Here is a 16247-nt window from a genome sequence, read left to right as displayed (position 1 = left end):
TAGTTCGTAAGGGCCCTTAGCCCTCTCCAAACGGCCACAGAATCATTGGAGCGGAACTGTTCCTGTAGACGAGTACACAGATTTAGCTTTCTCCAATTCCCTGTTGAAGTGTTACTTCGCTTCTCTGCAGGTACTCCGGTCCCCGCTTCTCCACGCAGCCTCCTTTTTCTTGCGCAGCTGTCGGAGCTTGGGTGTGAACCAGGGCTTGTCGTTGTTATAACAAGCCCTGGTGCGTGTTGGAATGATGCACGCCTCATTGAACTGTATGTATGAGGTCACAGTGTCCGTATACTCGTCCAGTTTGTTCGTGGCCGCTCCAATTGCCTCCCAGTCTGTCGTCTCCCGACATGCACACAGCTCTTCAACAGACTCGGCGGTGAAACACTTAATGGTCCCCATAACAGGTTTAGCCAGTTTCAATCTGTCTGTATGAAGGGATTAAGTGCACCATTACGTGATCTGATAGTCCGAGAGCAGCGCGCGTGACTGCATGAAAAGCCTTGCTTATTGTAGTGTAACAGTGATCCAAAGTGTTCTCCTCTCTGGTCGGGCATTTAATAAACTGCCTATACTTGGGTAATTCCTGGCTCAAATTTCCCTTGTTAAAGTCACCAAGCACGATAACAAGAGAGTCCGGAAAAGACCGTTCCACACGTAAGATCTGTCCTCCAATGGTGCGCTGAGCGTCACGCACATCCGCGCCGGGTGGGATGTAAACAGCCACCAGAATGAATGAAATGATCTCACGCGGTGAGTAAAAGGGCTTGCAGTGAATGAAAATATATTCCAGAGAAGGAGAGAAGTGTTTGGATATCACCGTCACGTCTGTACACCAGCTGTTGTTGATAAAGAAGCAGACTCCGCCGCCTCTTTTTTTGCCGGAGTGCCCCGCGTCTCAGTCCGCGCGGAGATGAATGCCCTCCAGTTGAACCGCGCTGTCCGGGACATTTGCGCTCAGCCATGTCTCCGTGAAGCACAAAACACAAGATGAGGAAAAGTCCTTGTTCCTTCTCATCAGCAACGCTAGCTCGTCCATCTTGTTGGCAAGTGAGCGGACGTTGGAAAAAAAGATGCCTGGTAAAGGCGTGCGTAATCCCCGCCCGCGAAGACAGACAAGGGCGCCCACTCGCTTCCCTCTTCGGTGCGGTCTCCCTCTTTTGATCACAGAATGAACCAAATCCACAGCTGACGCTAAGATGACCGGTAACAAGTCAATAGGGATGATAGATCTGATGTTCAGTAGCTCTCTGAGGGTGTAGGAGCACCCAAACACACAATTTACGCACAAAAACAAACAAAACAGAGCGCACGAGAGCACCGAGGCAGCCTTCATCGGCGCCATGATGATGACGTAACTGACGTAAATGACTAGATTCTCGCAAGTATTATTTCCTCACCACACTGCTAATTGTTCTAGCAGGGCAGCATGGTGGCACAGGGGTTAGTGCATGTACCTCACAACACGAAGGTCCATGTTCTCCCCGTGACTGCGTGGGTTCCCTCTGGGTACTCCAGCTTCCCCCCACCTCCAAAAACATGCACCTGGGGATAGGTTGATTGGCAACACTAAATTGGCCCTCGTGTGTGAATGTGAGTGAGAATGTTGTCTGTCTGAGAATGTTGTCTGTCTATCTGTGTTGGCCCTGCTATGAGGTGGCGACTTGTCCGGGGTGTACTCCGCCTACCGCCCGAATGCAGCTGAGATAGGCTCCAGCACCCCCCGCAACCCCGGAAGGGACAAGTGGTAGAAAGTGGATGGATGGGATGGAAGCTGCCCAAAGGCAAATCATTTTAGCCAAACTTTTTCTTTAATTGATGTAAAACGTTGTAGTCTTGTTAAGGAATTATGAAATTACTGTTCTTATTATTTTTTCAAAGGTGTCTCATGACTTTGCTATCAACTTCAGTCCAGAAGATGATGAATGTGAAGGTAAGAATACATTGTTTTATCAAAATAACTGTGCTACTCTTTGGAAAAAATCCTGATTAAATGCACTGCTGAGTTATTTGATAGACTGTGGGGAAAATTAAAGATCATATGCTTACTTAATAATAATTAAAAAAAAATACCCATCCCCTCACCCCCAAAACAAAACCCAAAAAACAACCACTCAACCAATCAACAAGATTATTTGGCGAATTTGGTCGAGTGGCTGTGCCAGCAATCGGAGGGTTGCTGGTTACTGGGGTTCAATCCCCACCTTCTACCATCCTAGTCACGTCCGTTGTGCCCTTGGGCAAGACACTTCACCCTTGCTCCTGATGGCTGCTGGTTAGCGCCTTGCATGGCAGCTCCCGCCATCAGTGTGTGAATGGGTGGATGTGGAAATACTGTCAAAGCGCTTTGAGTACCTTGAAGGTAGAAAAGCGTTATACAAGTATAACCCATTTATCATTTATCATATTTGTGAACAATTTAACAATTTAGAAATAAAACATATATAAGACAATACAATTATGTAGACAAAACAATCCATCCTATTGTCGTATTGAGCTAAATAATACTGGCTCAACTTCCCATAGTTGACTTCTTTGGACCACAAACTAGTTGAGGTTACAGCGGTCTATAGAGAGAGTATGGACAACTCGGTTCCAGAGTTGGTCCCAAACACGGTGCCCTGTAGTCACGTGAGGAGCTTTTGACCAATCAGAGAGAGTATGGCCAGACAATCTCTTAAATAAACAAGTTGTCCATGTTTTCTCTATAGACCGCTGTGGTTGAGGTGAGTCTACATCACCTTTACTGTTTACAGCCAAGAAGAGCGCCCCATCCTCAAATCCCTACACTGGCTCCAAGTAAAACTCAGAATTGAGTATAAGGTCTCCCTCCTCACCCATCAGTGCATCCATGGATCTCCCCCGCCCCCTTACCTCCAGGAGCTCCTCACCCCCCAGACCATTTCACGTACCCTCCGTTCAACATCCACGCACACCCTCGTAACACCAAGGACTAAGCTCTGCACCATGGGCGATAGGGTTTTCTCTGCTGTTGCACTAAGACAGTGGAACGCCCTCCCTGAGCACCTGAAGGCCCCACAGACTACAACTGCTTTTAAAAAGAGCCTTAAGACTCATCTTTTTAGAAAAAGCCTTCTGCTAATTTCGTTTTATTAGATGTTTTATGTGTTTTTAACTACTTTTGTATCCTTTTAAACTGTGTAGCACTTTGAGATTGACAAACGTAAAGTGCTTTACAAATAAAATGTATTTATTAATATTCCATTTTGCCTCAAGATACAATTAACAATCAATTTTAACCATCAATAATTATTATAGTCCACCAATATGCTTATTTTACATGTTTCAGCAACCTATTTGTGTAAGTTTGAAGGACAATTCTGTTGCAAAGCAGAATTATTTAGTACGTGACTGACTAACAGTAGTCGTCCCTCGCCAGGTCACGCTTAAAATATTGCCGCTTCACTACAGCACTTTTTTTTTTAAAACTTAAAACAAAACATTAAAAGAAAGTATATTCTACAGGTTTTTGGCCAAAATTAAGTGTATTTATCTTATTTTCTAGTATAATGTTGCGGCGATTGATTAAGATTTTTACCAAGCGGGACTTCCACTACCGGGTTAAGCGTGAACTGTACTTAGAACAACACAAGCAGCTAATCTTGGCGCTTTTTCCAATGACCAACTGTGTCAGAATAACTTTTTGATGGAGTTCCTCTTCAAACCCTGCCTCGTCAATAACGCATCTCGACATTGGTGAAACAACAGCGCGACATACACAACTTCCGGCTAACAAGACTGCTATTAACTATCAGCTAACAGCAGCTGTCCGGGCAAAGTGGAAATAAAATGAATGCTAACACGGAATGCTGTAACGGTCAAGCTGACCGGATTTTTGCAGAACAACACGTTTCAGCATGTCTATGCCCAGTTCTATTCATTCACCAATTAATAATGAACGACTGTATTGTTTTCATGTCTACACTCTCTACTGACCCAGGCAACCCACAACAATAATTAGCTGCCTCCATACATTGATTAGCAGTTAAATATTCAGTATGTTGGTTTGTGTCTCTAGGTCCTGCCCTTATTTGTCATAATGGAAACACACTTCAGTTCCGTTTTAAATCTTTACAACAACACAGTAAAGGCTTCATCTGACAGCCCGCACCCCCACCCCCACACACTTTTCACCTTCTTGTTGGCTGACGGATGTGGGAAAGTGTATTGCCGGTTTTTCTAAGCTACGCATGTGTCACTGTGTTTGATCAGAGATCCAAGGAGTGGTTGAGGCATACCAGAACTGCCTTCCTAAAATCCAGCTGTACGGCCCCACCAACGTTTCCCCCATCATTAACAGGATAGCCAAGCTGTCAGCCGGCGACGGCAACATTAAAGACGCTTCTGTGAGTGTCTCCCTCTCTTTACATATGATTTCATCTTACTGAGCTTTGTTGTCTTGCCTCACACTATGTCCCTCAAGTGAACAGCCTGCGGGTTAACTCGCCGTTTACAGTAATGGCGCCTATAGCACTGAGAAGAAGCAACCCAGCATGAATAAATAAACAAGCATTATTTCAGCAAAATAGCTAAGGTGTATTTTACAAGGCCAATAGTGCTAATGAGCACGGTGCTCTGGTGGTCTTATCTCACTTTAGCATCAACCTTTATATGGCATTATTATTTACCGATCAGTGTGAATGCTTATTTTCGTAATGAGGCTCTCATGCCAATTACACACAATAAAAATATCAACACTTTTGTTTTTTCTCTCATTTTGCATGAGCTGAACTCAAAGAGTACATTTCTATGTTCACTAAAGGGCTATTCCCACACATATTGTTCACACATCTTGTTAGTGAGCACATCTCCATCCACCTCACAGACGTGGCCTATCAATATGCTGATTAGACAATTTCTGCACAGGTGTGCCCTAGGCCAGTGTTTTTCAACCTTTTCTGAGCCGAGGCACATTTTATTCATTGAAAAAATCCCAAGGCACACCACCAGCAGAAAACAATAAAAAATTAAACTCAGTACCCGATATTGACAGTAAAAAGTTGTTCTTGCAATTGTTGGATACAAATTCAAACCATAACCAACCATGCATCTCTATAGCTCGTCTCAAGGTAGGTGTACTGTCACGACCTGTCACATCACGCTGTGACTTATTTTGAGTTTTTTGGTGTTTTCCTGTGTGTAGTGTTTTAGTTAGTAGATTGCCATGTCATGTACGGATGTACTTTGTGGACGCCGTCTGCTCCACGCACTGTAAGTCTTTGCTGTCTTCCAGCATTCTGTTTTTGTTTACTTTGCAGCCAGTTCAGTTTTAGTTTCGTTTTGCATAGCCATCCCTAAGCTTTGATGTCTTTTGTTTATTTTTAGTTTAAGCATTAGATACCTTTTGACCTGAACACTGCCTCCCGCTGTCGTCTGCATATTGTGATCACGACAAATCATGTTGCTGACGTCTACAAAGCAGTTAGCTACCTGCTGCCACCTACTGATACGGAAGAGCATTACACAGTTACTCTGCCGAGCTCTTGACAGCACAGACAATAATTACTGGTTTGCAAAGAATATTTTTAACCCAATTAGGTGAAATTACATCATTTCCCACGGCACACCAAACAATATCTCACGGTACATTAGTGTGCCACAGCACAGTGGTTGAAAAACACTGCCCTAGACTGGCCACACTAAAAGACTGATCCAAAATGTCAAGTTTTGTTGTATGGGGTTGGAAAACCAGTTAATTTTTTATATGTGTAACCACCATTTGCTTCATGTACCATATGCACTAATGGGACAAAATTGATAAATACATAATCAAATAAATACATTACATTTGTCAAATACAATTTGAATGTAATATATACATGTGTTATTGAATGTGCAAATGTATTTAATGTAAATGTACATTTTTATATTTAATAATTTATTTAATCATTGGGTTTAATTATTTAATGATTTATGATTTAATTATTTCACAAATCAATTATTAGAAGATGTAATCATTTAAAGAATAATTTAATGGACCTATGCGTCAGCACTTCATGAATTCATTCCATCTGTCAAACTCAGCCATCAAAGTCATTGGGCACCTAACACCTGATTGGTTACCCGGAACTTCCACTTGTTCGAATAAGCGGAGATATCTTGTGCTGCGTTCCTGTTACCTCTGATGTTGGAACTCGGAGCTGGGAATAACCTCACAGCTGAGTTGTGAGCGTTCCAATTACGATGTCGGAAATCAAGATGACCCCATCCACGCAAAACTATTTGTGGGTTTGCCTTGTCTGAATACAAACATGTTATGAGAAAATATGCACTCTTTCTGCAACCTTCAAACACGGCAGATGAAGAGAAAACACAAGCCGCTATTGCTGGCAATGTACAACTTATATACACCACGTTCAATAAATGCAGCTTACACTGACCTTACCATATATAAATGTACAACAATACATTGTTTATGGCTGATTTGGTGCGACAATAACAATTCAGGAGTGCTAACAATGGATTTTATAGAAGCGGATATCATTGTTTACAGCCATCTTTAAAACGAACTCGGGGATGGAGAGAGTGCTCCGACCTCGAGGGGCGTTCCAGTTGAAATTTCGACAAGGAACTCGGAAATCCCGACTTCCTAGTACAAATGGAACGCACCATCTTGGTCTGAAAGTGTGTCAATAACTCCGACAACTTCCATAAAATTCCTCTACTTTAACAGCTACATGCTCTGGGTCAGCACTTTGTGCTGCTTCGACATATTCCGCAAAGTCTAAAATATCTCCCACCAACTCCCAAAAAAGTACAATTATATCCTTAGCCGCCATGTTTTGTAAGACTTCCTACGTTCCAGGCTTCAGACGAAAGCAATCATTGGAGTAGATTTGTGTTAGTCCCGCCTACTGACTTTGATGGGCGAGTCTGACAGATAAATACAAATTCATTAAGTGCTGACACACATGTAAAGGAAATAATTAAATTAATTATTATGCTGTGAAATAATTAATTCAATCACAAAGTAATGAAATCTGTGATTAATTTAATCATGAAATAATGAAATCTATAATTAAATGATGTAAATGTATAAATACTGAAACCATTATGTTAATGATCAAATAATGAAATGCACTTTTTACATTAAATCAATTAATGACACATTTATTTATTTAATTCAAATGATAATGAATTAATTATACATTTAGTTAATTAAAAATGTATTTATCAAAGTTTGTATTTTGACCTACCATAATCCAGAGCATTCCGATCATGCTAAATGGGTGACATGTCTGGTGGGTATGCTGGCCATGCAAGAGTGCAATGTTTTCAGCTTCCTGCAATTGTGCAGGGACTATTACAACATGGGGCAGTGCATTATCATGCTGCAATATGAGCTGACGGTCATGGATGAATGGCACAACAATGAACCTCAGGATCTGGTCATGATATCTCTGTGCATTGAGCATGCCATCTATAAAATGCACCTGTGTTCGTCCCCATTACATATGCCTGCCCACACTCCATCCACTACGCTGATATCAGCAAACTGCACCCCCACACGAGGCCAGACACGGTGTCTGCCATCTGCCAGTGAAAATCTTTGGTTAGATGCTGGATGAGGAAGTCCTACGCTGTTGTGGTTACGTGTGGTCTGCGGTTGTGAGGCGGGTTGAATAGATGTACTGCCAAATGCTCTCTGGACCTGGTTTATGGTAGGGAAATGAACAATCAATCCATTGCCTCAGTGCACATTACTGCATTCAACATGCCTAATGCACACACCCTCAACACTTGAGACATCTGTAGCATTGTGCGGTGTGATAAAACTGCACTTAAAGGCCTACTGAAATGAGATTTTCTTATTTAAACGGGGATAGCAGATCCATTCTATGTGTCATACTTGATCATTTCGCGATATTGCCATATTTTTGCTGAAAGGATTTAGTAGAGAACATCGACGATAAAGTTTGCAACTTTTGGTCGCTGATAAAAAAGCCTTGCCTGTACCGGAAGTAGCGGGACGTCACAGGTTGAAGAGCTCCTCACATCTGCACATTGTTTTCAATCATGGACGCCAGCAGCGTGAGCGATTCGGACCGAGAAAGCAACGATTACCCCATTAATTTGAGCAAGGATGAAAGATTTGTGGATGAGGAAAGTGAGAGTGAAGGATTAGAGGGCAGTGGAAGCGATTCAGATAGGGAAGATGCTGTGAGAGGCGGGTGGGACCTGATATACAGCTGGGAATGACTAAAACAGTAAATAAACACAAGACATATACCCTGTATATACTCTATTAGCCACAACACAACCAGGCTTATATTTAATATGCCACAAATTAATCCGCATAATAAACACCTCCCCCCTCGCGTCCATATAACCCGCCAATACAAATCAAACACCCGCACAACACACTCAATCCCACAGCCCAAAGTACCGTTCACTTCCGCAAAGTTCATACAGCACATATATTTCCCCAAAGTTACGTACCTGACATGCACATAGCGGCACGCACGGACGGGCAAGCGATCAAATGTTTGGAAGAAAGCTGCGTACTCACGGCAGCGCGTCTGCTATCCAACTCAAAGTCCTCCTGGTTGTGTTGCTGTAGCCAGCCGCTAATACACCGATCCCACATACAGCTTTCTTCTTTGCTGTCTTCATTGTCCATTAAACAAATTGCAAAAGATTCACCAACACAGATGTCCAGAATACTGTGGAATTTTGCGATGGAAACAGACGCTGTTTGTATTGGGACACAATGGTGTCCCAATACTTCCGCACAATCCGTGACGTCACGCGCAAACGTCATCATACCGAGACGTTTTCAGACGGATATTTCCCGGGAAATTAAAAATTGCACTTTATAAGTTAACCCGGCCGTATTGGCATGTGTTGCAATGTTAAGATTTCATCATTGATATATAAACTATCAGACTGCGTGGTCGGTAGTAGTGGCTTTCAGTCGGCCTTTAAAGCCTTTTAGCCTTTTGGCCAAAATATGTCACACCTGTGCAATAATCAGGCTGCCTAATCAGCATCTTGATATGCCACGCCTGTGAGGGGGATGGGTTATCTCTGCAAAGGAGAAGCACTCACTATCACAGTTTAAAATTAATTGTCCACAACATTTGAGATAAATATTATATTTTTTTACATAAAACAAGTTTTAGATATTTTAATTCTGCTCAAGAAAGATTGTAGCAAAAAAAAAAGTTTTTCACATTTTTTGTTGAGTGTATTTATAAAATGTCCACACATTCAGGTAACAATGCCAACCTACTTATAAGTAAAACAAAACTACATGTTGATGTTCTGCATATGTTTCCATCCTTGCATTTAATTTTGGTTTTATACTGCTGCTATTTTGGATACCACCTAGTTAAGAGTACTCTTCCCCACTTAACCACGCATAACCACATGCTGCTGTTTAATGAGGCTCATGACAAAACTAATAGAAAAACTCTCCATCTTCTCACAGCGCTACCACATCCTCCTCATCCTTACGGATGGCGTGGTGACGGATATGGCGGACACACGTGAAGCCATTGTGCGTGCCTCCTATCAGCCTCTCTCCATAATTATCGTTGGCGTCGGCAATGCAGACTTCACAGACATGCAGATCTTGGATGGAGATGACGGTGTTCTACGCTCACCGAAGGGCGAGCCGGTCCTTAGGGACATTGTGCAATTTGTGCCCTTCAGGGATTTCAAGACGGTTAGTCAACTCAGCCAAGGACATTATGTTTTCTTGAACATATGTTTGTCTTTTCATGTGCTACTTAAATTATCCATGCACAAAGAGTTGTATCAGCTTGGCATGCAGCATTTCTATATGAGATTGTGTAGGTTTAGTTTAGTTTAGTTTAGTTTATTAAGGATCCCCATTAGTCTACACCGCAGTGGAGACTATTCTTCCTGGGGTCCAGGCAAAAAACATCACACAATCACAAAACAAAAGATTAAAATGCAGTACAACATGATCAAATAATAAAATGTTGTAATACAAAAATAGCAACAACAAAGAACCAAAAAAATAATAATAACTTCGAGTTTACATAAAATTGTTCATACCAAAGATAAAAAAGAGCAATATAAAAATATATATATATATATTTTTGCAAAAAAAAAATAAAACAAAGAACCAATGGCCTAAAATATATACATTAGTGTACCAAAGACAAACAGTAAGTGACGAAAAAAGGTTTGTGGAAGCTTACACATTTGTGTATGTCTTCTTCAGTACTGTATCTTACAAAGGTGAACACTTCACGTTTCAACAAACATTTGATTATATCTTCTCAAGGAACATCACTATAGAAATGAAACCCGGAGATATTAGTACACACATTTAATATTCAATAATCAACCTGTACAACGCTAATAAATCCCATGTCCATGGGTCCATGTGTTAAGGCAGTGCTAGATAACAGTGGTACTTACTAAATGTTGACACAATTTATACATGTTCAAAATGTGAAGTGTAGTGTACTCACTTGTGATGCCATCCATTTAGGCTATGTCCACACGGACGCAGAGATTAAAAAAAAAAAAGGCCTCTCCCGTAATGTTCCCAAGTAAGGTACATGCCTGCACAATTGCGCACTGCTCACACGTCATCTGCGCACAGCAAATCTATGCTGCGCACAAAATAAATTCTAAACAAAATAAACAACAATTTATTGTGTATGATTTTGCAATGCAACTCTGTGAGTGGCAAGTGACAGCAAGCGAACACTACAGATAAAACAATATTTGTCAACACTGTTAAATTATTGTGACGTCTGTCGAGACGCTTTAAATAGGACAAGGACACCCATCGATCACTTTAACTGTTTATTGTAGGCCGTAACCATATCAAAAAACATTAGCAAAAAACTGCTATCTACCAAAACTGGTCATTTTTTTTGATGACGTCAAAACCAACTCTCTGTCACCTCAACAGAAGCCACTCTCTTTTGGTCACTTGCGCCAACATACACACTCATTAGACTCAGCTGCTGATGCATTTAGAGCCACACAAACAGTCGGATAACTCCAACAACACACATAAACTGTGAATGCCAGGTCGTTACACTACAATGTGGCTCACACGCAGCCAATCGATGTCATTAACAGCGTGCTATGCGTGCTAGTCAGCTTATATCTTACAGTGTAGCAGAGTTATGAGAGGTAAATGCTTATAATTCACACTCCCCGATCAGAAATGTGCTTATTCGACTATCATTTATTAAGAATGTTAATTTATGGATATTAATCCTGGAATGCTGTTTCTAGATTACATAAATTCTAATAGAAAGGTGTAATGATATATTTTACAGATCGCAAGTTACAGGAATGTACACTTTATCCCATGCCTACATCTTATTGTGCAAAATGTGAATGTTTTAAGGGGAACTAAATGTAATCTCAGAAAGAGGTACACATTATTTCCAAAGCACGACCTCCCACCCAGACACACACAACTAGTACATAGCTCATGAAAAACAAGATATTTTTTTGTTGTTTTCACCTTAATTGAGCAAAATCACCTATATTAGAAAATAATCTAATGGGAAAGACTGCTGCCATTTGGTTTATTAATAAGACATTTAACTTGTTATGATGTCAGATTTTGGACAGGTGTGATGCTGGTGTGGCCAAAGTGTACACGTCTGATGTTGCTAACTTATGGTCCACTGAATGCTGAGGGAGTTTGTGCGTTTGCTCACACACATTAAAAATTAGGGCGAACATTGCCCTAATTTTATAATTGTAAATTATAAAAGTATATATAGTAGTATATAAGTGATAATTGTGTTCAAATGATTAAAACAAGTGGCGTTTCAAAAGAAAATCTCTGTCCAAACGAAAACACATACACGGGCTTCCATGCACATGTTGTCCAATCAGAGGCCCGAAAAACATCCACAGCTGACTTAGTCACACATTATAACGCCTCTTTTTATGAATACAGTGAAATAATAGATTAGACATTGACACTCTTTATTGCTTAAATGACACAATTATCTTTACACTTACATGGACGCAGGAATCATCAGTGTGTTGTAAGGTACAACACTTGTGAGTCAATAACAATGTTCTCTTGTTAAATAAGATACAATGCTATAAAACATTTTCATTTCTATAATCTGTTGCCAAAGTATCAGATCTGGCCTGAGGCCAAAGTATCAGATCAGGATCGGCGGCCAAAAATGTTGATCGTGACAACCCTGTTAGTTTAATATATTTCGTACTGTCACTCAAGAATATGTGGTGTAATAAAAATGGTTGCTGCAATGTAAGATACTGTATATGAGCCAGCCTATGCTTTTTCTCTTCCCTCCACCATGGGTGAGTCTGAGTTAGAATAATTGCACAGCTTGCTTCGTCACCGCTGTGATTGACAGGTAATCCCTTCAGGCTCTAAACCTGGAAGACACTCTAGTTTATTGGGAACTGCTCAGGTAAAGCATTAGAAGAAATAAACAGATGTCTCACCATTGTTGAATACCTGTGTCGTAGGCTTCACCGGCAGCCTTGGCCAAATGTGTCCTGGCAGAGGTACCCAAGCAGGTGGTGGAGTACTACAGTCATAAGGCCATCCCCCCTATGTGCCCAGTGAGGGACCTGTCCACGCCCATCCTCAGCCCGGTTGCCACCAGCCCGACAGAATAACTACAATAAACCCATCCTGGGGACCAAGCTGTGACCGCAGCACCTGTCCAGCAAACAGATCATTCTTTGAGGATGAGACAGTCTTAAACATCTTGTTAGCCATCTATTCCACTTCTACAAAAAGCATTCTCGACAATTCACCAGGAAGTGAAAGTTATATTTCTCTGCTCAGTGTGGATTCAGCACATCTCCCTGGCTTTTGCAAACAAACCATCCCAGCTGTATCAGCATCTGAAGGATTACATTTATTTGCCTTGACTTTGTGCATGCCAGCCAATCTGTCACCCATTAATCACAGACAGAGGATTGATGTTCTTCACTGGTTTGGATATTGAGCCTCTTACTTTCGTCTTATTTGTAGTATCTGTTAATCAATGTATTGCAAAGACACAAGCAATCGGGTTCCGATAAACTCATCACAATTGTGGGTTTGCCACATTGATTTGTTATCACATGGTTGTTATGCATTTAGGAGCACAGTGCATTAATCAAATTTCTATGACGATGACAGGGTTTCAGTTGCTCTGTTTCATATTATTCTCTATTTACTGATTCTCCTCTTTAACAGACATCAAGAGGTAAATACTAAGAGATTAAATTTCTCTCCCTCCAGGAGTTTGCGATGGCACCAATTTAATTATGTGCAACCTTGCAACTTTGTCCAATACCCGCAATTTTCTCACATAATTTGTCCAATGGAATTATTCCCGGAGGAGCGCTCCAACGCACATGTCAACTGTCTAATCAAAACTTACGTTTGTTTCTTGAGTGCATGAAGCAGGAACAACAACTTTTAACAATACTCACACCTCAACACTCTTTATTGCTTAAATGACGCAAGTATAGGTCAGACCTACTTCCTGTTTCACTTCCTGTTCACTAACCCTTCTGGGTAATGTAGTATATATATATATATATATATATATATATATATATATATATATATATATATATATATATATATATATATATATATATATATAGCAAAACACTACTGTCCTGACTTCTTAGTAAACATATACTTTTGTATTTTTAAAAACTTTATTTTTTATTTAACCAGAGTAAGGCAATAAAGAACATATTTTAATTTGCAATGCTGACCTAGCAAAGAGGCAGAATATACATGTCAAATATGTTGAAATGTGATGATAATTTTAATTATATCTTATTTACCAACAAAAAAATAGCGCTATAGATCACTATCAACAGTTCACAAATGCTATAACATGCAGGGATAAATGTATTGGAACACACTGTAAATGTTTGTTTAAGATGAACAAACAATTTTTAAGTGTAAAACATACACGGAGAATGTCTGCAACTTGTGGATGACAGAGCAGACAGCGGACAATAAGGAAACATTGGAGGTGTTTCTATCTATATCATAATTCATTATTCCTATTAGTTTAATTAAAACAAAACAATAAGTTGATAGAGTTATTTGCTCTTACTGCCATTACCCATACTTATATTATATCTATATACTTATAGACTTATATAAAAAGAGTAAAACACACATTTGTTTTCACAATTTTTGTTGAAATCCTGTGTTTTTTTAGGTTAAGAAACTCTTAAAACATCCATCCATCCATTTTCCACCGATTGTCCCTTTTTGCGGTCACAGGGAAAGTGGCTGGAGCCTATCACAGCTGCACTCAGGCGGTAGGCAGGGTACACCCTGGACAAGTCGCCACTTCACTCTTACAACACTGATAGCATTGTTTTCAAATCACAAGTTTATTTGATGTTATATAAAAAAAGACTCAAAACATTACAGAACCTTGTATGTGAAATCCTGGAGACTGCAATTTGATATTTTTGGTAAGCTTCTTGACTGGTTTGAGGCAGTGGCCTGAAACACACCACCTTAAGGCCGAGACAAATACAAATATGACTTTTTAGATTATTTGCCCAAATATCAAGTGTGAAATTACACAACTGGGTAATTTTTGTTTGAGCTGAGATATCAGAAATGTGTCTTTTAGCAAAGCCATTTGGGTCCACTTGGCATAAGACCACTCTCTCTTCCCTTCCTTTCTCCCATGTTCTTCGTTCACAACATACTACATAGGACCACTATAATGTCAAAGCCAAAAGCAAGGCAGAGTCGCAGTATTATTGTCACACACATCATTACACCACTCAGCAACACAGAATTAAAGATTGTTAATCGTTCCTGTTGTGTCTCCTGACCTTGGTCAGGAACGCAAGAAAGCTCCGTAGACTGATCCAAGGCTGAGGTTTATAAAGTCCTGCCTTCAGGGCTGATGCCTTTCATTTATTTTCCTACACGTTCCTCTGTAGAAACAAGACTTGCACTATAGTTTTATGGGTGAGACCTTTGTTTTAACATGCGACATGCTCACTGTATCACTCACCGATGACTCAATATAGGCAGCCTGAACAGTTATTTCATTTGCACAAGACATGACAGCCCTCCAAAACCCACTGCTCGGAACAGGGCTGTTTAGAAGGGGTTGTTTAATTCTTGATGCTTGAGGCAGAGCCATCTTATTAAGAAACCTCGGAACTGATTTTATATGTGAAAAAATGTATGTCTCCTTTGAAGGGGTCATATCAGCCTACCCAAGGGCAGCTGTGGCTACGAAAGTAGCTTACCACCACCAGGTGTGAATGACTGATGGCTTCAGAAAAACATGTAAAGCGACTTTGGGTACTTAGAAAAGCGCTATATAAATCCCAGGTATTATTATTATTATTATTATTAGGACTTTTTTTCTACATTTAAAACACTTTCTTGTGTTCTATATAACTTGCAATGGTGGTTCTTTGGTCAAAATTGTGCATAGATTATGTTTTACAGACCGTCTACAAGCCGCTTTCTGACGTCTCTACAGGATGCGCCATTTTGTAGTCGGTCTTATTTACGTGCCTCCACTTTGACAGTGTATTCTCCCCGTCAGCCATGTTTTAGTTTTTAGTGCTTCCATAACGAGTCTTTTGACAGATATAAGTTTTGAACTATACACTACTTTGTAATAGAAATGGCAACAGCTGAGGAGGCATGTGCATGTACGAGCCAGTCTGCTCCACAACAAGAAGATAGAGAAAAATAAGGATTGTATTCAGTACAGCGCGGACTACAACGGCGGACTAATGCAAACCTCATCGGGTAAATATCTACCATATATGGAAATGTTCGCTGACCTCACCAATTTAAAAAAAACGGCACAAATGGGGAAAATTCCAAACGGCTCGTTTGGAGGAAGTATGAAGGAAGGCAGGACTGTTTTATAAATATCTCTACAATGCCTCCATGGTTTGGTTTCAAATTTCCAGGACTTATGCAGATCTCAAATACACAAAAACAAGTACCAATAGGTAAGAAAAGTTTGTTTGCAAAATAGGTCCGCTTTAAATCGTGTTTTTAGGATGTTGCATTAAAGCAAAGGTGACAAAAGTATTTTGTGACCCAATCTGTGGAAAAAAGGTGGAAAAGCAATGATATAATCTAATTTATGATAGGTTTTCAATTTTCTCTGATATTGATGTATTATGGATCCTTCCGAACTGTCCAGAATTGCTCCCTCATCAACATCTGCCATAAATGTCCTTATTTTGAAGCTATTCTTAAAGTTGTTTCAGAGATGTACTAAAAACAC

General features: G+C 40.3%; 1 protein-coding gene across 3 annotated transcripts in view; it reads left to right on the top strand.

The window, feature by feature from the left end:
- cpne7 (copine VII) overlaps nt 1–13503 on the top strand; it is a 136401-nt gene extending 122898 nt beyond the window's left edge. For all 3 annotated transcript variants that reach the window (XM_062028259.1, XM_062028265.1, XM_062028276.1), the window contains exons 13-16: nt 1879–1930; nt 4231–4364; nt 9449–9685; nt 12472–13503. In XM_062028259.1, coding sequence (XP_061884243.1) covers nt 1879–1930; nt 4231–4364; nt 9449–9685; nt 12472–12624 — 576 coding nt within the window. In that variant the 3' untranslated portion in view covers nt 12625–13503. The remainder of the gene's footprint in view (nt 1–1878; nt 1931–4230; nt 4365–9448; nt 9686–12471) is intronic.
- Nucleotides 13504–16247: the final 2744 nt, after the last annotated feature.

Source organism: Entelurus aequoreus, linkage group LG02 (assembly GCF_033978785.1).
Source record: "Entelurus aequoreus isolate RoL-2023_Sb linkage group LG02, RoL_Eaeq_v1.1, whole genome shotgun sequence".
NCBI classification, from domain to species: Eukaryota; Metazoa; Chordata; class Actinopteri; order Syngnathiformes; family Syngnathidae; genus Entelurus; species Entelurus aequoreus.
Note: the sequence above shows the minus strand (reverse complement) of the source record. Positions and strands in the feature narration are given on the sequence as shown.